The 24,062-nt window shown below is 40.8% G+C and overlaps 1 protein-coding gene across 1 annotated transcript in view; it reads left to right on the top strand.

Annotated features, from left to right (window-relative positions):
• Positions 1–23,051, top strand: part of lingo3a (leucine rich repeat and Ig domain containing 3a) — a 36,285-nt gene extending 13,234 nt beyond the window's left edge. The window contains exon 2 of the mRNA XM_063890600.1: positions 17,142–23,051. Coding sequence (XP_063746670.1) covers positions 17,203–19,035 — 1,833 coding nt within the window. The 5' untranslated portion in view covers positions 17,142–17,202 and the 3' untranslated portion in view covers positions 19,036–23,051. The remainder of the gene's footprint in view (positions 1–17,141) is intronic.
• The last annotated feature ends 1,011 nt before the right edge of the window (positions 23,052–24,062 follow it).

Here is a 24,062-nt window from a genome sequence, read left to right as displayed (position 1 = left end):
CTGTAGCTGTCCTCACAAACTGTCAGTATGTGACATGAGGGAGTTTTATTTTCAGCTTCAGTTATGTTCATTCAGATCTGCTTTGAAATATGAGGGACTAGATTTTTCTTCGAATTGGTCACAGATTTCCTTGATAGTTGCTTGACAAGGATGCTGAAATGAATCAAATCGGTATGTTTACGTAACAAATATCGAACAAGTAATGTGTAACGAGAAAGGGGTCGCCCTTACCCACAGATAACTATTACTTTTATGAAGTATTTGATCTATTTTAGCTAATTTAGGTTAAATTTCCTCATTAACATAACATTGTATGAAGACGCAGAGTGCAAAAAGCGTTAAGCTGCATTCATACGCAATTTCTCTTTCCTTTTTCAAGGTTGTTTCTCACAGCCTTGTGTTGAAAATAGCTAGTTAAGTTTTATTTACATTGTTATGTCCATACATACAGCTGTCATCTGATTGATTGCATGTTGAAAGGTCAGCCGCAAACAAGGTCAAAGTTGAAATAATTTGAACTTGGCGCCACTCTCCCTAGAAACACAACGGCAACGCCAGCCAGTGTTAGCACTTTTCATGTGGATTGAGCTTTAAGAACAAACTATATGATACTTACCCAGGGCAACAGTAGATAGACAAAGTCAATGGTTAGCTGGTGATCATAGTTTAGCATTAAGCAGAAGCATTTGGAGTTGGTGGAGACCAAAGCTGAGCTAAAATGAGAGTAAATATTGGACCTATTCATCTCACATGACTCAAAATAAGTACAAATGTTGTGCATCGTGTCTGCTGATGTATTTGCTAATAAGTTAAACAATGTCCAAAAGAAGATGATATTTAAGTGCTGTATTTCAGCTTGTTTCCACTGCCCCAAAATCCCCCCTAGAAGGTAATGCAGGTTCAAGTTTCAGCATTTATCCGCATGTCTTCCATTTAGTTTAGTGAGTTCACTTTCTAGAGGAAGGAGTAGTCTTTCTCCCTTGTGGTCGTGCGCATAAAAGCTTAAATGGCTCCAATTTGGGGAAACTTGAGTCCCAGTTAGAGAAATCTTTTGCTAGCGATGTTTGAATTCTATCTTATTAGGCTTTTGACAGTGCGTGTTATCCTGACAGGGGCACGGTTAGCTAATCTCTAGAATATTGTGGACGGACAGCTGTAGGATCTAATATGATGTGAAATACACTGACTCCCAGCTATCTGCTCCATCTGTCTCCCTGCTTATAACAAGTGCTGTGCCCACCTGGGACCCTCAACGGCACAGACTCTGATCTGACTGATTCAGTGCCTTTCAAAGATGTCTCTTCCTGGTTTATTACACAGACAGAACTTTCTCCACCTCACTGCTGTCGAGTGATGAATTATGAATGGATGCGGATCCAGCAGCACCGCCGGCCGGGCCTGAGGATTTCAATACTTTCAATTCGCACACCGCTCCCCTCTCTGCCTGGCTGGTTCGCTCCGCTAGTCAGACTTCTATCTCAAGGGACCTCGAGGGCAGTATTAGATTGCCGCCTGAAACTCTAACCCCCGCCAATCATGTAAAAAAAGTTTGAGAAATGAATGTACATGCACTGTATAGTAACACAATGCTGCCCCTGCGTTTGAGTTCTACGTGAGTGGCATCTCTTCTTACTCGCTGTTAACAATTCTCACTTTCTCGCAGGAAGAGGAAGGAGCGTTGCATGTGTGGCCCGTCTCAGATACTCGTTGACTCCAGATAACCGGTTGTAATTGGCCTGGTTGATGAGCAGGCGGCAGGCAGTGGGAAGGGAAGAAGAAACGACAGGGATCTTTTTAATGAAGCCAATGAGAAGGACATGGAGAGCCTGCAGGCTTCAAGAAGGATTAGAGCAGGCTCCAGCAGATTTAGGCTTATGATGCTTCCACAAGTCTCTCAACCTTGAGGGGCTGAAAAAGGACAAGGAAGGAAAGTATTGTAGCCAGAATATACAATGAGGGTTTACACTTTTTACATTTTTTTTACTGTGCATGTGATATGCAACACTCTACTTATCCCCTCCTTATTAATACCTTGATCTTTAGCTGCCCTTCATCCAGAGATGTTGGTAAACAAAAGGATTTTTTTAAAGGTCATTGTCCTCAAGACACTAACCTTTTAATACACAACTCACACGTATTCCTCTGCAGATTGAGGACAGTGTGTGTGTGTGTGTGTGTGTGTGTGTGTGTGTGTGTGTGTGTGTGTGTGTGTGTGTGTGTGTGTGTGTGTGTGTGTGTGTGTGTGTGTGTGTGTGTGTGTGTGTGTGTGTGTGTGTGTGTTCGAATATGCATGCAAGTCTCTCTGTATCTGTATCCCTGTCTGTGTGTGTGTGTATGTGTGTGTGTGTGTGTGTGTGTGTGTGTGTGTGTGTGTGTGTGTGTGTGTGTGTGTGTGTGTGTGTGTGTGTGTGTGTGTGTGTGTGTGCGGGGGTTGATGTGAAGTGCAAAGGACTGTAAGCTAAAATATCCCGTCTCTGCCTCTCTTGATGTGGCAAGGCGTCTAAGAGTGACAAAGAGTGGAGCCAATTGGCATGGAAAGACCCTGGGCTGAAATGACGGCTGGTAACACGGTAGACAAGCCAGCCAGGCAGGAAATAGATGCCACCAGAGATACTGATCACACTCACCTCCACCTCTTGATGACTTTGTCTCTCCGCTTCTGTCTATGTGCCATGTATCTAAGTGAAAACTGCAAAGTAGTTCAATGATACCGATGTAGTTGCACATTTAAGGGAGAAATCAGGTCGCATTCATGACTCCTCTGTGTTTACAGGGTTAAAGTTTCCTGCTAACACACTAGTAAACGGGCTCTTTGTGGTTTTCCCTTTTCTTTAGTGTGTTATATAGGTTTTTGTGCATGTAAATAGTCTGCAAAGGCTAGAATCCCAAAGTTCAGAGTTTCTCTCCCACACACTCCTCCCCCTGCCTCAAACGCCTCCATTGGACTCCCTTTTTATGGGATAAATGTGCTGAAATTATCCGTTAACTGATTATTTGGCCTAAAGCATTGACACCTGGTGATGAATGTCATTATTTTGGGTCTACTGTGTCAAACTAATTGGAAAGGAGAAAATACAACAGTAGTATTCTGTGTTAAAATTGTCCCTTGGTCTCAATTTCACCAGCATAATGAGAATAAAAGAGGGTATATACAGTAATAGGTTGAACAGGTGCCATGCATACGGAAGCAGGCACGGCAGAAGAGTTGACAACCAGCCATTGACTCTGAAGAGCCACAAAGTAATGGCAGTTTCCAAGTCATTACATTTAGTATTTGATCACTGTGCTTTCAAGGACACACATATCGTTGTTAAATGGCCCTTAACGCCTTCAGACAGGATTGTGTCATTCTATCAATTTATCAGTTTCTGCCAGACGGAGACTTAATCACAAATTCAATTTTATTTCTTTTTTAAAACAACCTTAAAAGATTCGGACAAGGACAAATGAACATTTCCATCTTTTTCACTGAGCACAAACTATGCTTCTGTTCTACAAGGTCCCCCAATTATGTCCTCTCTGTGCTGTGTCACTTCTCATCCCGTACAGAAGTCGAGTAAGAAGTTTGAGAAGCAGTCTGGGGGAGGTGGGGGGGGGATTTTCTGGCTGACACACTCTGTTCACAGGGGCTTAAAGGGAAAATGGACATTTTATACGATGACTGCCAGCCTGTTCTCATGATAAGCTGAACAGGAGCCGGGGGCTGACCGGAGTTGTCGTGTCACTGTGACACCCACATATCCCCCTGTCCAGAAACAAATGAGACCGACACCAAATTGATCTAGATGACCCCTAAAAAAGGGTATTTCTTCCCAAAAGGACATTTGTGAAAATAGGTTTCACAGACACTTTTATAATGTTTTTGGGACATTTAAATAATAGAGTTATGCTGACTCACTTGCTTGGCGGGAATAAGATAAGAAGATCAATAACGCGGGTCATGTCTGATCGTTAAATATGAAGCTTGCAATACATTACGATGCGGGAATACTTTGTCAGAATTTGGTCCTGCATCAAAGAAGCTTCATTAAAGAAATATTAAGACACGATACAGGGAAACAAACATTTAAGATAACATACAATCACTGAAGGCATTGTTCCAGACCTTAAACAGACATTTGATCTGGGTTTTTAATATGAAGATTGACTGGTGCACAAAACAGCGCTTCAGTCTAAAATGACTAAATCATAGGACCGTGTACCTCCGATTTGATGGAGTTCATAATCACTGTTCAAGACATGGTTAGGGTCAGAGATTAGTTGGAGATGGTCAGCTTTGCTTAGAATAAAGACCAGTATTTGGGGGAAATTTGTTGTTTACAGAATCCAAATTGTAAAATTGGGTTTATGGTTTAGAATACCTCCAAAGATAGTTCAGAGAAAAAGTGACTGGACTGTTTGGGTTTATTTACTCAAATGAGCCCAGGTTGTACAGATGTTAGCTGTAAGATTTTTGCGCAGTGGTCCGAATCTCCCGTCATCAATACAAGATCTTGGCGAAGAATTAATACATGACAGAATTAAATGTTGTGACATTGCAGAAGCTTGTGGAAACAATGCCACAGCGACTGCATGCCGTAAAGGCGGTCCAACGAATATTAGAGTGTGTGACCTTTTTGTTTGGCTAGGCAGTGTATTTTGGTGAGCAGTGTACTCCCAAATATTTACAATAATTTCCAAACTTTTTAACCAATTATAGGCCCATTTTTAGGACCCATAATCCCACTTTACTTCAAGACCTCACCAAACTCCAGTCTTTATTAATGGTTAGGCTTAGAGAGTCCTTTTGCAGGAAATAACATAGTGTGTTTTGAACTCTGTGCAAATAAGCCAAGAAACATATCTTCTAAAATGTGTTCCTTTGTGTATGGACGAGATCCACTCAGAAATGTTTTATAAATTACTTTTGAACACAAGTTTGATTTCCTTTTAAGAATTATCGTTCCCTCAAATCAAAAGAGAAATGAATCTGGACTTCAAACCGTTCAATATTAAAGATCAGCTCTTAAATGGGAATCATTAATTACTATAATTGGATTTTTTAATAAGCATAAGTCTATTGACTGTGAGCCCTAAGGTCTCATGAGGCCTTGGAACAAACAAGCACCGGAAAAATAAGTCTGCCACCCATGTAATAGGCCCAAATTGATGAAGCACTGTAATGAATTACTGTTACGGGAGGTTGATAATGAAAACGTGTCAGGTTGTGTGTCGATACAATAACACTACTCCAGGTTCTACAAGCTCGGACTGGCTGTGTGTGTGTGTGTGTGTGTGTGTGTGTGTGTGTGTGTGTGTGTGTGTGTGTGTGTGTGTGTGTGTGTGTGTGTGTGTGTGTGTGTGTGTGTGTGTGTGTGTGTGTGTGTGTGTGGTGTGTGTGTGTGTGTGTGTGTGTGTGTGTGTGTGTGTGTGTGTGTGTGTGTGTGTGTGTGTGTGTGTGTGTGTGTGTGTGTGTGTGTGTGTGTGTGTGAGAGAGAGACTGACCGGGGGAAGATGTGTCTTCCTCCAAGATTGGCATCGAACTTAATGTCCTTTTGAGCCACAGATCCCTTTGTGTTAACTCAAGCTGAGTGTGCTCTGAGGTTTTGGATTGTGCGGAGGTGTTTGTGTAGGAACCCCAATATTTGTTTTAACCTTCAGCTGTGAACTCACCTCAGTATGTATTGGTAAAAAATAAACCAGGAGAAAGTCTGTCCTAACACGATGCTCGATTGAAATGATTTCCATAAAGAAGAATTGATTTTAAAAAAACAAGGCAGTATGATAATTAGATTATATTACATGTTCTTTATTTAGCCCAAATTAGGAGATTATTTTTTTACAGCAGTATGAGTTTACAATATAAAAACAGGAACAGTAAATACCTGCATATCAACAGTAAAAAGATGTATTATCTATGGATAAATAAGTTAGAATACACTAAAAAGAATGGATATTGGACACTTCTGCACAAAGGACATTATATTATGTTTTGTTGTTTCTATTCAGAATATGTGAAGAGACATAATGTAATTGGACAAATATCCTAGCAGTAGTATGTTTGTTTCAACAACAGCATTAACATTGTAAGGCGACATGAACATTTTAGGGTTAAGATGAAAAAAAGTAACCTTTGTGGGAAGTGTTTCCTCTTGAATGCTACCACTTTCAGCCAGATGCAGTGTGATTGTGACTTAGATATTTCCCTCTTATATTTACCTAGAATGAGAACAGGTCTTAAAGATGCATTGCACTCTGGTCTATTGTGGTTACAGATATTGACCAAACTGGTATCCTCTGTAATGAATTTGCTTTGTGTCAATACTGGATTGTGGGTCAAACAGCTTTTCATTCATTAACCTGACATGTCATTTAATTAAGAACTATCCTAATGAAATCAGGTTTGTTATTGATCCGAAGATATCCGGCAATTGGCACTTCCTGCTGGTTGTGAAACAGTTATCCATAAGTGGTAAACAACCTTTGCAAACAAGCAGATTAAAATACCCATGTGCTCACTAAAATAAAACGACCATAGTTCATGTCTGAAAAAGTTGCAACCTGGAGACATGGCATACATGTATGGAAGGTTACAATACCTCACACTTTGTTTGAAAAGTTTGAATTAAAACAGAGGAATTCACTTCAGACTCTTCTTGCAGGTTGCATTATAATTTCATCGTGAACTTAAAAGAAGTCATCCCAAACTCCCCCCCCCATGACCACTGTCTGATTAGATATATGAGCCTAAAACTGTATGTTAATGAGGACAAAACCAAACAAGTTTTGACTTTTAATTACTAAAGAAATGATGCACTCTTAACACACACTCCCCTTTAAGTTGCGTGATTAATGAACCCATTAGCATAGATGTTATTTTCAGAGTGCCATACAGATTAATGTGAAATATTTGGCTGCTCGCATTCATCATGCTTAATGATGTTTGTCTTTTGTTTACGTTTGTTTTTGAAAAGGACACATTAGAAGCTGACAGCAGGTTATTAAATCTAAACAGATGGAGGTGTGCAACACGCAGGTCTGTGTAGCATGAATAAATGGATTGAGAGAGGCAGGCTATGACAAGCAAATCTCTATTATTCAGACCTCGGTCAAAACTGAAACTGCTCAATGTGTCTACAAATTGATACAGACCAATATTCACAAACTAGTTTAATAATGATTCATTTGTTTCAGTAATTTTGTTAGGCTCTGTTACGATTGGTCAACAGCTTAGAGATGTCCCACCCCTTAGCCATCATGTACAATATGTGTTGGAGTACTAGCCATGAGTGTAACATAGGGATGTCGCTATATTACAGGAGGAAACAAAGGAATCCAGTGGAGGCGTTAAAGGCCTCTGGAAGGAACTTTGGGATTTTAGCCTTTGCAGACCATTTATGTGCACAAAAACCTATATACCACACTACAGGAAAGAGAAACCCCCTCCAAAGCATAATAAGGCCTCTTTAAGTGAATATTCTATTAAATAATCAGCAGATGCATAGGTAATGAAAATTATGCAGCCTGAAACTAAAGTCTAGCAGCACAAAAGTTCAGTTCATGCATAACAAGCGCAGAATCAGTTACTGTAACATTATATTGATGAAGTGTTTTATCTGCCATCAGTCATGTACTGCAGGTCCGGGATGTTTATCAGTGCTGTTGTCGGTTGAATGAGAGTATCATGTGTTTGTCTCTCTGTCTGTACATCTATAAGCCCCGAAACAGGTCTCTCTTATCAAAGATTCATTGTACATGGCACGACACATTTTTAATCACCTCTTAGTTTTCAGAAGTGCAATTTAAGAACCTCACTGTAATCCATTATTATAATTAAAATCCCATTTGGCACCTTTTAAAACAATGTTCCATATGATTACATATGCATGTGGTGCATTGGTGTAATGGAAATTTCCCAACATGTCTTATCAGTGAACTGCTGCAGTTTTATTATGCGGGGCCGGAGGACAAAACCACATTTAATTAGTGGACTGTTTGCACACCATGACCCTCATCCATCTTTTTCTGACCTCTACTGTCACGTAAGGGTCCACAGCTGCTGGTCAAATACTTACACATATACTATAGTCATGTAAATGCATAGGCACACCCACACTGTACCACAGCTTTCTATTTTCCACGGGGTGGCTTTGCCTGTGGTGGGTGCCCTGGCTCTGCCTTTAATAACCATCCATCTGCACCAATCACTGCAAGGTGGAAGTTACAGGGTCATAAAAGGGAACAAACCACTCAGTAATACCTCTGTCTCTGTGCTTTTCTATCACTGCAGGTGAGTGTGTGTAATGTGCGTATGTGTGTGTTCCCTGGACCATGCATGCACTGCCAGGGATTTCAGGATGTTCCTATACAGATTGATAGACACTGGCGATGGAGTAATGTGTTTTCTCTTGTGGAAACACACGCACACGCACTTACAGTTTGTGCTTATGTAAAGCAAAATGAGTGGGCATTGTTGAAATCAGTGTGAGTGCAGCCATTTGAGGAGCTTTTGTGGATGCGATGCTTCGGCCTGTGCGTCTTTCTGCGTGAATACACCTACACACACTCTAAAATACACTTCCTGCTCATTTGTCATCGGGGAAACCTGCAACACGATTATCGGCCTGGCAGCCTTACCCTCTGTACTGCTGCTGTTCATTTATCCAGGCCCTCTCTTGTTTTAAATAACACACAAATAAATATACATTATATATAGAGATATATTCAAGCTTGTATTTGGAGGCCCTTACATAAATCTCTATAGCGATTCAAATGCTTGAACAATATTATACAACATGGTACATTTTTATGTCACTTTTTTAACCTATTGCAATGAATCCCCTAAAACTAATAAGAACAACCAAATATAGCTTATTCCATTGTGACACAGAGCTCCAAAAAACTATTAAAAAGACATCAGTCTGCCACACTGTTGCACTGGCTGACAGGTTCCTTCATTACTAGTAACATGGGAACTGCAGTTTATTTTGAGTACATCCCACATCCACCCTCCTGCTGCCGGAAACACTCACTAAAGCAGCACATGTGTATTAATCCGCAGCCTAAAATAGTCCCCAACAAATCCATTATTTCTTCCCATTTAAGTCATGTTTGTCGAGCACTACAGTGCCCGGCTGTTTTTTATTTAAAAAAAAGAAACTATATACCCGTTACATTTTAAAAGAATTTCAACAAACAGGCTTGGGGCTGAAAGTATGACGAGACTGACTAACGCTTTGTAGTTTTTGGTCTTTTCCTCTTTTTTTACTTTGCTTTCTTCTCCTTTAAGGTCTCACATTACACGAGTACGGCCCACACAGCTCTGTATTTGCAAACACAGGTCCAATCTACTTGCTGCTGGGCTGCATTTAAATCCTTTATCTCTCCACTCTCTCTTCCTCACACACACACACACACACACACACACACACACACACACACACACACACACACACACACACACACACCGTTTTCATCATATTAGAGAAGCTTTATGCATACGTTAGTAGGGTGTGTGAATGTGTAATGTGTACGATTGGTCCAAGCTTCGGCACTGCCCTCTGCCTGATCCCATCCTAATGTCCTTATGTTGAAACATGTGGGGGCCTCACCATCTATTATTTTTAATAGCCGAAAGGGAGCGTTTGCATAAAGCCCATTAGCGCAATTTGCTGTCATTCAAGCCCCTAATGGTGTCTGTTTAAACAAAAACGTGTCTGGTGGGAAGGTAAGGCTGGAGTTAGGGTAGTCTCAGGAATAAATGATGTAGTGCTTTGTGCAGTGGTTTGTGCCTAGTAAGGGGGTAGAGGAATGGCAGAATAATCGCCCGAGCCCCCTGCCCTTGAAACTTTAAAGCCCATTTACTGTCTAATCTGGCTCTGCTGCTGTCTAATCGAACTTTTGCTTTAGCTCAAAGGCCACACTCCCTCTCCCTCTCTTACTTACATTACAGGGATTTGGATGGTAATTGGGCTGCGGTCAGAGAACACATGAATACCGGGTCAGCCACTCTGCCATCTGTACTTTACAGACTCAGATAGATCCATACACAGAGAGAGAGGACACCTGGCAGGAAGAGCGGAGGGGTGTAATTGCTGGATGATTGCATACCACTCATGCAATTAAATGATTCACTTACAACTGTAATTAAGAAGGCCTAAAAATAAATCTATATCAAATAACTAATTAAAATGTTGACCTAACAGACACTATTAAAAGTTAAGGTATCCCAAAAATGATAGCATTTCAACTTAAAAGAGAGTTGTGTTTGAGAAACTGCGGCAATGCATCCGGTAGATTTTGAGACCACTCACCTAAAACAACAGTCAACCTCATCTGGTTTGCAAAAGACAAAAAACAGATGATTATCAAAGTCATTATGAATACCCGCTCAGCCACTCGGCCACCTGTACATTACAGACTCTGAGATGGACTCTGAGAAAAAGCACCTCTGGCAGGAGGAGCGGAGGGGTGTAATTGCTGGATGATTGCTTACCCCTCATGCAATTAAATGATTCACCTACAACTGTAATTAAGGAGGCCTTAATCAGCATTTAAATTTTGTTGCACAAGTATCAGAAATAAACTCAAAAGTGGAGTTATAAATAATTAAACAAGACTTAGAATCAGCCATGCTAGCGGCTCAGTGAGGATGCACTGGGAAGCAGCACTTTTTTAAGCTTAATGATAACATCAGCATTTGAACATGCTCATGTTTAACATGTAAACCATGTTCACCAGCTTTGTTTCGGGCGTTAGCATGCTTAGATCTGCACATTAGCGCTTACCACAAAGTACTGCTGAAACTGATTGGATTTCATGAGCTTTGAAAGTATTATTTAAAAATATATATATTATAGTTGTTTTTGACGGAGAAGGAATGATTGCGTCCTTGCTAACTCTGACGCCCTTACAGCTATGTCCATTCCTTTATAAGATTTCATGACAATCCGGGGGAAAGGTTTATTCTGAGATATTTTCCTCTAAATCAAAGTGGTGGAGCCAAAAAGTTCAGCAGGTAATTTAAGTTTGGCCGGTTCTGTGGAGGTGACCGTTATAATCACATGATCAATTGCAAAAAGACTGTGTTTATGGAGATTAATTGGAGTTAAATGCAAAAATAGCTCAGGTTAAAGACAGGGCCATGCCCTTTTGGCTCCACTAAAGTTGCATGTAGATGAGACGGGGCAATCAGGAAGATAAAGGCACTAACATCTAATTATCGCCTTAGTTTGCATGAATAGCTGCAATTTTCTGAACGACATAATGAAGAAGGGGGTATCAACAACAGCTATTTTCCTTAATGAATTTTTAATAACATCATATTCCCAGTAGTTTTATCCAGCTCCTGACTAAAGACTCTGATGATCCCATGGCAATCACTGTACACGTGTGATGAATATTGTAATGTCACTGAGAAAGTTGTTTATTCATGTTGTTTATTCAAGTCGATGTTCCTTAACTCTTCCTAAATGTTAAAGGGGCCCTATGAGGCTCAACTTCAATTTGTATTTCATGTCTCTCCTGGGACATGTCTCCATGCTTTAATGTTCAAAAAGCTCTTTATGTTTCTCATACTGCCTGTGCTGCAGCACCTCTTTTCACCCTCTGTTTGAAACCAGAGCCCAGTCTGCTCTGATTGGTTATCTGGCCGGTTTTGTTGTGATTGGTCAACCTCTTAGAGATGTGCTGACCATTAGCCTGTCAAGTACAATGTGTTGGAGCGCTAGCCAATAGGACGGGCGAGTGTTACATAGTGATGTCATTATGTAACGGAATATAAACAAATCCAATGGAGGCGTTTCAGGCAGCGGGGGAGTGTGTGGGAGAGTACTCCCTCTGGAGGGAACACAGGGATTTTAGCCTTTGCAGACATGTACTAAAACCTATAATACCCACTACAGGAAAGAGAAACCCCCAACAAGCCGAACAGGGCCCCTTTAACTGTTCCTAAATGTTAAATGGAAATCATAGCTTCTGCATGAGAACATTTGAAAGAATCTTTGACTTTCTGTAACGAGGCTTTTATTGAGCCAGAAACATGCTGTTCTCTTTTAAGAACTTGAATGCTTGAGGCAACAGAAATGTGTGCCTTGTTGCAAACATGTCACCCTAAATGTGTATCCCAAAGCCAGTGTGAGCTGCAATTTCAAGCAAAAACAACAGTCTTTCCCTTTTGAATAGAGTGTGTTTTGCGCTCCAACACGTTCATTTGATTTAAGATCCCACTTAAACTTTGCATATTTCCCTTTGGTGAAACACTTCTGAGAAAATCTTACATTATGAGAGTTTTATGATACTGCCTTAAAGAGAGAGTATCTTTAATCAAATGCCTTTTTCATGGCAGACATTTTGGTATACCTGTAGCCAAAGCGCAGGTTTAAAGTAAATGATGATGGCTCAATTGTGTTCAGCTATTTCAGTCTTAGGGTCCTGGTATTGTGCATGCTGACTCACTTCCACACTGCAATGGCTTACATGGACACTTTCATTTTACAGAACCATTGCTAATGTTATTAGTTACGCTCGTCCAGCAATAATAAGTTAAAATGTCTGCTGTAAAAATCGTCTCTTAGCCTCCAAGCTCAATACGATCTTCTTCTAAGTAAAAAAGCTGTTTAACTTTCATAAACTTAAAGTCCACAACAAACTATCCGGTGATGAAGGCCGTGTCTCTATAAGCCTTGAGGCTTTACAAAGTCATTACATAAATAATGTTAAAGTCAACAGCTGGGATGCCCAAATATGTAAAGCTGGTGTAGACAGCGCATTATTCTTACCAGAAAAAAACAGCTGTTTCAATTCAAAACATAAATAGTGATGTGTTTCCAGAATACAGCATTACTCCAGGCACTTTTTCTAATAGAAAGTACTGGATGAGTAAATGTTGCCTGGCAACCGGATGATAAGTTAAAGAAAACTGACCTTTTGTCAAATGCTACAGGATGCGTGCACACAATATGTACCGACAATGATTTCACATATAATTCATCTTTTTGATAATTACAGCAAATGGTCTTTTCATCACCGTTTTTTGGCAGCAGGTGACCTAAATATGATCACAGAAAAGATGCAGCAGGTAGAGTTAAGGCAGGAAAGCAAGGTACCGCAGCCTGAAGGCAATATTTCATTTGCATGAAAAACTAACCTAGATTTTAATTGTGTTGATAATAAAGGAATGAGCAGCAGCTGTGCAGGCAGGTGGCTGTCGACGGAGACATTCAGGTGAGGTCAGCGCACGGAGGCTGGAAACTCGTTGATTGTGTCTAGTGGACAGGTGTGTTTCAGACGGGGTATGTAAAAAACACTATGAAGGGAGTTTGGAGCTCGAGATGGTTGAGGTGGGTGGGGGGTGTGGGGGGGGTGGGGTGCAGGCATCTCCATGACAACGTTAGACACCTACGGTATTGTCCTATCGAAGCTGATTTGCAGTTTATAACAGAGCTGCATATTGATTGTGCCTGCCAGACATAGCTGCTGCAGATCGGATGGTGAACATCCTGCTACTTCACTGTGAAGCTTTTATGTAACTCATCTTGATCTGCAGTAAGTATAAATGCAATACAAGGACTAACAGTGAAGGTGCTCTTTTCTCAGCAGTACCTCCGCTCTCTGTCTTCAGTGTCAGCTGAAGGTCAGCAGGGTTGAGCACGGTTGTGTTCCTGCTGTGCAATCAAAGATAACAACGGTTATTTCTGACTTCAGCTCACTAGCAGGTAACAGTAGCCTCCCTCCTGAGAGAGCAGTAACTCTGTGTGGAGCCCACAGGGGGGATCATGTATAGCACAGTGCACACTGCTCCATCCACCTGCTGTTGACCTGTGGTGCATCAGCTGGCCGGGGTCCTCATGGCCTATTGTTGAGTGACTGCTACCAGATATGTGTTAGGAAAACTGCCCATGTGACTGATGTTTCTAAATGTGAGGTATGGGAAAGGAAGTTTGTGGTGGCTGTTTTAGTCGCTGCCCACCTGCTGTTTACGGGAACACATCACGTTGTGCTTTAAGAAACATTTTTAAGATGTCACTGCATCTTGAAGTGCACTTTAGCATTTTTATTTTTTTTCTAATAGTAGTAGCCACTCACACAGTTTTAAGCCAATTCGCTACATGCCAAATGTCAGAATTGAGCTCTTACACTTAATACATTTGAAAAAGAGGACATTCCCAATGAAAGTAATCCTTTCTAGAATAAAGTAGATTGATTCATTTGAAAATAAATGATCAATTACCTGTATCAATGCTAAACTTCCTACAGTAAACGCACATTACCACAAAGACCATTAGTAAGGGAATACTCCGATCTGTTTGCAGTATCAGCAGAGGTGATAAATTGCATCAAAGATAGAACTACAAAAAGGAAATACAATTATTTTTTCACTGTAAGGCATTTGAAAGTACCTGCTTCCAGTAGCTGGTTCAGTACAGAGGTTTATTTAACTTTATCAGTGAGCACGTGGTGTATTGTTAAATATGAGCTGCATGACTTACCACACCTCTTGCAACACCAAAGGGAACATGATTGTGTTACCGTAAGGTCTATTTCATGCCATAGATTATTATAGCTACTGATTTCAGTGATATAGTGACAATCATACATATACAGTATTGTATATTATACAATTATACACATTTTACTCATCAACGTTAGTGTAGGCTACAGGTCTTTCAAACACACTTTCTTCGTGGAGTTAGAGAGGAGTGAATTTAGCAGATCTTTGTAGCCCGATCCTCATCTCTGCTTGAGGCTAGCAGGCCAGGATTACATTTCAGAACGATGGATACTCTTGCATTGTGGTTAGGTGCCAGGTTGTGAAGAAGAAAGAAGAATTTGTGGAATAAAACAAGATGATATATCTGGACCTGCTGCAATGATTTGTAGATCTTTAGACATTGTTTACACAAGTTAAAGGATAAATCGATGCTTGATTAAACAACGCTTGAGCTTTCATGTTTCATCATTCATAAAACATAAACTGCCGTTGAAGGCAGAAATAGCCTTTTCTTATTCTAGTGGGCCTTAGACTACATTGATAGCCTAGTCTGCTCTGATTGATTAGCTAGTAGACTATGTTGTGATTGGGCAACCGCTACTAGATATGCCACCCTTAGCCTGCTAAGTGCTAGTCAATAGAAGTGCAATTGTTACATAGTGATGTTATTATGTTACAGAAGTAAACAAAGACAAATGGATACTTTCTTGTCCGAAATTCTCAGAATTTAGATTTTTTTTTTCAGAAACTCTCAGAATTTTGAGTTTTTCAGAAATTCATATTATTTTACATCCTTGTTCTGTAAGACGTACGATTCTGATACACAACCTTTCATTTCAATTCAGATGTATTGTTGTTGATATTGTGTAGTATTGTTCTATAAATCATTAAATTAACTCTTTTTAACTGTTCTAATAGTATGTTTGAATATTTTGTCAGTCTCAGGTTTATTGTAGTAGGTAAACACATACAAGCAACTAGCTTTGGTATACATGGTGCATACAGAGACACAGTTGCACACAGAAGATACGTTCAGAACTAGAACATTATTTACATTAAATCTGTATATACTAAAAACCTACGTACAGTATCTGCTGCAGAGTACTGGAGTAGTGGATGAGAGGTAGCTTTGTGTACAGATGTGGGGACTGCTGATACTGAGCTGACATAAATAACAACAACATGTTATTTATTCTGTTTTACTGCTGGTTTCTTTGTCTTTATGTTACTGGTTATTAGAGATGGGGGGAATAATCGATACAGCAAAGTATCACAATACTTTGTTAGGCGATATTGTATCGATACACGGACGGCAAGTATCGATATTTTATCGCAATATATTGTATCGCAATACTTAGCATATCGTATAATCGCAGTAGTATCGTATCGTGGCTTAAGTATCGCAATAGTATCGTATCGTGGGGACCCTGGTGATTCCCACCCCTATGTAATACCTTATTTCTCAAAGTCATAGATGTGTCTATTATTACTTTGTAAATGATGAGGAGGACCGGTTTATTTCTTGTAAAATGTGTGTTTCTATGTGTTTTGGGGACAATTGTGTCAATAAGCACATGTCCCGTTCCATTTTAGTGACATAACCAGCACATATTGAAGGTTAGGGATGTCCTGATGTGTGAACCAGTTATAGTCCCAGTGCTCAGTGTTTTAACACACTGTCAGCCTCACCACTCAATAATGACGATGTTATTCAATATGTTTTCTGGAGTTTCTCTCCACCATCCCACTAGTTGGTATTTAACAATGGGCTTTAAAAGGATTAGCACTCTGCTGCCAACATCCACCAGCAGACGGAGGGGTGAAATCGTGCATGTGTGTGTGTATATGTCCGTGTGTGTTATATGAAACCCATAGGCAGGTCTGGCTCCTCTCATATAAGCCTCATGCCTCAGAGACTTATGCAGATGATGTGATGGACTGGGCTTTTGTGATGCACTGAGTCGTAGCCTTCTGCTATGGCCAGTGACCTTGTCAGGCATTTGCTCAAAGATATACTGCGCCATACGATACAATCTGTTGATGGGATTGTTCATTGTCACTGCCATATTTTATTTAGCATCCTTACATGCCGGTATTTTCTTCAACAGAGTTTATTTGTTGATATTCTGCCTCCCCACGGTGTATAAATGAACCGTTTTCAGTGCTTATAGCTGTTGAAGTACTTTGACAGGCTGCAATTGTGTTCCTTTTTCATGCATTTTAAGTTGTCTCTATGAGGTCTTATGAATACAATTTCCAATTAAACTGTTTTAATTTACAATGCATGAAATAACTAGAGAGCAAAACCACTGTCAAATGTAAAATTGACTCACAGCTATAAACTGTTTTTGGTGTGTGTGTGTGTGTGTGTGTGTGCTGGCATGTGACTGCTTGTGAGGCACAGTCCCCCATTTTAAAACCAACTGTTTCCACTGAATAAAGACTCCGTCCTTTGAGGATTAACTTGAGCTCCAGCTTAAATTTTGCTGCTGTGCCGGGTCAATTATATTTTATAATAGTAATTCCACTCATTTGGAGTGTTTGGAGGGGAATTGAGATCAATTAATTTGTCTCACTGTTGGTCTCTTTGTCTCTCCCTCTCATTCTCTCTGTCTTCCCTTTTGCCCTCCCGCTTTCCTGTTCTCTTTCCCTCTTCTTTCTCTTCACTCAGGTGTCTGGCCCAGTGATTCAGCACCAGACAGGAGCAGGAGGAAGCCGTGGAAAGGAGGGCCATGGGGGTGAGCATGGGCCAGGATGTACGCTGGCTCCTGCCTTTCCTGTTCTTGCTTCTCATGATCACAGTGTCACCCACTCATGCTCAAGCATGTCCCCAGCGTTGTGATTGCATTGCGAAACTCAAGACTGTGTCCTGTTTCGGTAAACGCCTTTCCTCAATGCCAGATGGTATCCCAGGGGACACAAAGATCCTGGACCTAACCGGAAATAAACTTCGCTGGGTGGAGCATGGTGACCTGCTCTCATTTACACGTCTTGAAAAGCTGGACCTGAGTGAGAACATGATCAGTGTCCTCGAACCGAACGCCTTTTCTAGTCTCCAGAACCTGCAGTCGCTTTCACTGAGGGGCAACCAACTGAAGCTGGTCCCCATGGGGGCTTTCTCACGTCTCTCCAACCTGACTTCATTGGACCTCAGTGGGAATAAGATTGTTATTCTTTTGGACTTTACTTTCCAAGATCTGAAAAGTCTGAAAAATCTGGAAGTTGGAGACAATGACTTAGTTTATATTTCCAACAAGGCCTTCCTGGGTCTAGTGGGGCTGAGGGAGTTAACCATTGAGCGGTGCAACCTGACATCTGTCTCCAGCCAGTCTTTGTCCTACCTTCACAACCTGGTGACTCTGCGCCTCCGCTACCTTAGTATTTCCAGCTTAGAGGACCAGAACTTCCGTAAGCTGGGAAACCTGAGGGGCCTCGAAATTGATCACTGGCCCTTCCTGGAGCACATTGCCCCTCACAGCCTGCAGGGTCTCAATTTATCTTGGCTGTCTATTACTCACACTAACATCACCTCTGTGCCCACCTCCGCCCTACGCAGTCTGGCTCATCTCACCATCCTCAACCTGTCGCACAACCCCATCTCTGTGCTTGAGTCCTGGGCGCTGCGGGACCTTATTAGGCTAAAGGAGCTGCATCTAGTCAACACAAATTTGGTAGTGGTGCAGCCATATGCACTGGGTGGTCTTCGGTCCATCCGCCTTCTTAACTTCTCCAGTAACGGCCTGGTCTCCCTGGAAGAGGGAGCCTTTCAGTCCGTCAACACTCTGGAGACGCTACGTTTAGATGGGAACCCTCTGGCTTGCGACTGCCGCTTGCTATGGATCCTTCAGCGTAGGAAGACGCTCAATTTTGACGGCGCCTCCCCAGTGTGCATGTCGCCCGTTGAAGTGCAGGGACGAGCTCTTAACGCTTTTTCCGACTCGGCTCTCTTTGATCATTTCACCTGCCAGAAGCCCAAGATCCGCAACAGAAAACTGCAGCAGGTATCGGCCCGCGAGGGACAGGTGGTGTCTTTCATTTGCAAAGCAGAAGGTGAGCCCACACCGGTGATATTCTGGATCTCTCCTCAACGGCGCCGCATCACCACAAAGAGCAGCGGCCGTCTGACAGTGTTACCAGAGGGCACGTTAGAAATACGATACGCACAGGTGACAGACAGCGGGACCTACATCTGCATAGCTAGCAATGCCGGTGGCAATGACACCTATTTTGCCACTCTTACAGTCAGTGGGCTGCCTCTAGATGCAGCTCTTATGGCCAACCGCACATATTATGCTGGGGACCTTAATGACACGAATCTGAATGACACCAGAGTCTTCTTGAAGTTTACTTTGGACCTAAAGACCATCCTCATATCCACAGCTATGGGCTGTATCATGTTCCTGGGGGTGGTTCTCTTCTGTTTCATTCTGCTGTTTGTGTGGAGTCGAGGCAGAGGGCAGCACAAGAACAATTTCTCAGTAGAGTATTCCTTCAGAAAGGTGGATGGACCCGCTGCCAGTGGAGGGCAGGGTGGGGCACGCAAGTTCAACATGAAAATGATTTGATTATTCGGGACTGTTTCTCTCATTAGTGTTGTTTACAAGCAGTTTCAAGCTAAAGGGACAAGACACTGGAGTAGACTTCGTGCTTGAAAAGCATTTCAAACAGTTATTTATAGGCCATTTTATTGAGACAAAGTTTTGTTATGAAAAGCTACTGTATATACAGTATGAGATCAAGAAACTCTGCATGGATTTGATATATTTCTATTGCTTAGTTGTGTGTTCTCATTTATGTGCAGAGGATCCTGGATCATTAAGGTGTAAAAGATGTCTCACAAATCTGGAATAGACTGTTAAACGCAACAAAATCAGTCCCAGCAGTCTTTAACCTCGACAAATCTCTTGCCAACTCCATCCTCCTGCCCTACAAGGAACTCTGTCCTCTTCATCTCGATGCTCCATCGGAGGTGATGCAAGGTCTCAAAACTCATGAATACATTATAACAAGGTGGTGCTCAATGAATGCCAATTACTTGCCAATATGTATTTGAATAGTTCCAGCTATATACTGCATATTTAGACGTATTTACAGTCAGGACTTTAGAGCACTTTTATCACATAAATACAGGAGCGCTGATTTTTTGCTGATGCTAGGTTTGTATAGATTACATTAGACTCTGCAACACTGCCAATTTGACTGGAAAAGCACCATGAAATATGGTAGAGGGAACCGACTTCTCATTGGGTAGCACTTAAAGTTGGTCCAAGCCGTTTTAATTACCGACAGCCCTCTGCAGGTTAGGTTTTCAATAGTTTTTTCAGCACACTGTTCAATCATCCTGATCTGAAAAAAAGTTTGTAAAAGAAAAACGCATGTACAGTGGGCTTCTTACTTTGTGTGTTATTTGTATATTTAACAATTGTTGGGGTGCGTTCATCCCAAAGCTGGGTATATCAAACTGTATAGGTAGAATATATATAGTGTAAAGGATGTATTATATGTTTTGTTATCATTGACATTCTTGTGGTTGTTTATAGTACTGTGATCAAACCAATGTTTCAATTCTACTGTACCGTTACCGTTAAACTATCATTGATATCCAGTCCACCTTATTATATCCTCAGATCCCTGAACTCACAGAACAAACCATGAAGGGCGTTCACATAAATGTTCAGCTCACTTCGTCTATTTTTGGTTGTAGAGGACAGTGGGGAACCGGACAGACCAGGGAGGTGTTAAGTGGGTTCTCCTCAGGACCTCGTATTTGAGACACGCATGACAAGAATTGAAGTACGATAAATGAGCTTGCACACAGAAACAAAGGTCATAATGTAATAGAGCAAGGACCTTTAGACAAGGAAGGGGACATAGCTACAATAAAACAAAGGGCTGGATGGTAACCTGTAACAATATCATAGAAAAACTGTAAAGCATTATGTAAAAGTGTAAGTATCAATGGTTATGTAGATGATTCCAAACTGTTGTAAATATATTAATTAAAATAATATTTGACTACAGAGAATGTAAATCAATGTATTGTGTTCCTTAAGATTAATTGTTACTCCCGGCATGTACAGTACATGTGTCAGTGTTGGGCCTTGCAAAGCAATTTGTGGCAGTTTCAATACTTTATGAAAAGCACAAACTGGCAGAATAAATGCAGTTTCTTTCATAGTTCAGACAAAACTTAGTGAGACTGAGCACAGTGAGTTCCTGTCAATATTCTCACCTCAAGTTATATCTCTGCCTGGGAGTTAGGAACCAATTATCTGCTGCTGCAACAGCGTTACTCTGCCCTCTGTTGGTTGGAGACGGTACTGCAGTCTACACTTTTAATTGAATTTGACCTACCTACCCAGCGGTTTAAAACAAAGGGAAATACTATGTAATGGCACTTGGAGAGCGCAGACATCCTCCAAGGCTGTTTCCATAAGTGAAAATGGATGCGTGTATCTGTCCTGTAATTTGGAGCTATTTCAAAATGTATTGGTTTCTTCCTTGGCCCATGCTACACCGTCTACTTTAGTTTCATGAAAATCTGGCAGGTAGTTTCTCCCTTAGCTATCCCGCTGACAAACACACAAACAAACCTAAAAGATATTGTGTAATTTACATAAACAATGCACAACAATTTCTACAGATTAAATTCACAAAATAGAATAAATAATTATGAACTGTAAATATGTTACCAGACTAATTTGACATCAGTTAAGTTTTAGAAGTGTAAAACAACAAGATACTGTTCATTGTCCTTTACTGATGTCATCCTGTAAATATGTAAACCATTGTGTCTGGAAATTGTGCTAGACTGTTTTGTATTGTACTGTTTTATAAAAATGAAGCACACTCTTTATAAAGCATGCTTATTGTCTGCTATGATGTCTTTGCCCTGTCCCATTTTTATAGCAGTCAGCTGGTCACGCAACACCTACATATACATCTGGGACCCCGTCACTGTGAAATAGTGTTTATTTTATTTCCAGGAGTTCTTCATATTTAAATGTTTAAATCTTATGGATGGATGTCCCATGTACATGCCACATTAAGATATACTTCCATGATTACTCAAGTTAGTGATGTTTGTATAAATTCTGCATAGACTTTATGAGAAGCGTTATTATTGTTCATTTTCTATGCATTCATCAGAACAAAAATTACAAAAATAAAACACATTTTGGGAGCCCAAAGAAATAGTGCTGCATTCTTGGTTTTATGTGTTTATGGATCCAGACTCTTCGTTTAGCTTTTAAGTTGAATTTATTGGAATCAGTTTAATTTATGAAACTGAACTAAGCCCCGTTTTCATTCACTGGGTGAAGTTAATTTACACTGTGCTGATGTTCTGACTGGTACAGGGTCACTAAGACAAATAAAATAAGTATGTGCACTTCAGCAAAACCTAGATGAGGAAGTAGAGTAAAAGAGGAAGAAGCTCAGGCCCCAATTATCTTACATGTATCTAAATCTGTTCCAATTATATCATTTCTAAAGTGCATCCACTCAAATGTGTTTTGATTATTGTTTCTTAGCTTACAGGTTTAACCTTAACTTTACTGAATGATGTATTGCAGCTGAAATCCAAGTCCAATATGCAACTTGTGATTTGAATACTTAGCAGACCTCATGGTCCAGTAGTTGCATTCAAATATACCATTATTTGCATAGTCATAGATTCTGGGGTAACATGAAATACCAAGTCACAAAACATGAAGAGATCTTAGTATTTTCTCTTCTGAGAATACTTGTTTTAACATTTCTTGTTGAGAGACAGTGTATCTTTCTCAAGAGTGACACAGATAGAGTGACATTTAAGGGGCCTTGCAGTCCTTTATTTGATAGTGTCTTTGTAAGATGTTACGTAGTTTCGATTACCCTTGGCACAAATCAGGAGTTTTACTGGAGGGATGCACAAGATGTTCCCTCAGTTGGGAAGGTGGGGGTTAACACGGTCTAATATGTCAATACAAAATCTCCTATAAGGATTCAGTCACAGTGACAGTCCAAGCACATGATTAATTCATCACGATCATTATTCAGCGACAGCTCATGCCCTGTGGGTGGGGGTATTGCCACCATGGAAAACACCTGTAAGTGCACGATGAGTAACTTTGTGTTGCTTTGCAGTGGCCAATATCTAAGGAGATCTGGGGATCCAAACCATGCCAAGAAAGGCGCCTCACTGTGAGGATCAAGAATTCACGCCTGAACTGCTCTCTTGGTGGTCACCTTTGCACCCACCCACAACCAAAATTGACTCAACCGGCCATATTGTTATTTTCCGACACCCCAACCCATGGTTTTTGTACTACTGAACTCTTAGGTGTCAATTAGATCATCACTTTTTTTGTTGTCGAGATCAAAATTCAAGTCTGTTCGGAATATGTATATATAAATAAACCTTAACTGTACTGAATGACGTATTCCATCTAAAATCCAAGTTGACTATGCATGTTTATGCATATAATGATGGGGGGGGTCTGAATTGTATTATGTACTACCCCTGTATTGAAGAATCTGTTATGATTCTCTACTCGTTTATTCAAGTCTCTTCTAATGTTCTCTGTTCTAACAGTAAAAGATAACAGATCATCTTGTTAACCACTTTAAAATGTGTATTAAAAAAAAGTAGCAAAACATGTGACATGATTCCTCTCGAAGCTTCCCTTTTTGTAACAAGTGAGTGACTGAGACCATGAGTTGTTGCTTGTGGCCCCAGCTTTGTTTAGTTAGAAAAAAAGCATTCTAGTTATGATGATACACTGAATGATATACTCAGTTATTGATGTGCATTGCACTGCAGTTCATATAAATGTCACTCTCCGGTGAATATTGGAATGAACTCCCATCCAAGCTAAACATTTAGCCAAACTATGTTGAATTTGATCATGAAATGATTAAACCCTTTATTTTCTTTTACTAGAAATTGCTGTGAGTGATTCTGCTTTCTAGAGTGCAATCTTCAGTAATATATCTATAACTCCCCCCCTCTTTGTTAAGAGTTGACAGTTGTCTTCTATGCTGAGAAGGTGAACTCTCTGAAGAGGAATTATCACATGTCACCAACATTTCCGATGAGCCACAGAGAGATGTGTCATAACTGAGCATTAGACACACATCAGACTTTGTAATTAAAACATTAAGATGGATTCAAGAAGGTATTTCATAGACTTTGAGTAGACAGCAGCAGTAAGGTGCTATTTTCTGATATTCATGGGAACATTGATGGCTGATTGAAGTAGAAGTAGAAGTAGAATCGGAGGATGAAACCCTCTTTATTGTCACATACATGCACACAGCAGAGCACACACAGTGAAATTGGTCCTCTGCATTTAACCCATCCTAGTACTAGGAGCAGTGGGCAGCTATTGTGCAGCGCCCGGGGAGCAATGGGGAGGGGGGGATTGGAGTGTCCGGTGCCTTGCTCAAGGGCACCACAGCAGGGCCCAGGAGGTGAACTGGGACCCCTCCAAGTAGCAGTCCACTTTCCATATTTTCAAGTCTGTTCGGGGACTTGAACCGGCGACCCTACGGTTCCCAGTCCAGTCCAAGCCCCTACTGACTGAGCCAATGATGTAACTAATCGTGTGGG

This window comes from Eleginops maclovinus, chromosome 9 (genome assembly GCF_036324505.1).
Source record: "Eleginops maclovinus isolate JMC-PN-2008 ecotype Puerto Natales chromosome 9, JC_Emac_rtc_rv5, whole genome shotgun sequence".
In the NCBI taxonomy this organism is placed as follows: Eukaryota; Metazoa; Chordata; class Actinopteri; order Perciformes; family Eleginopidae; genus Eleginops; species Eleginops maclovinus.
The sequence above is the reverse complement of the archived record's forward strand: the minus strand, read 5'-3'. Positions and strand labels throughout refer to the sequence as shown.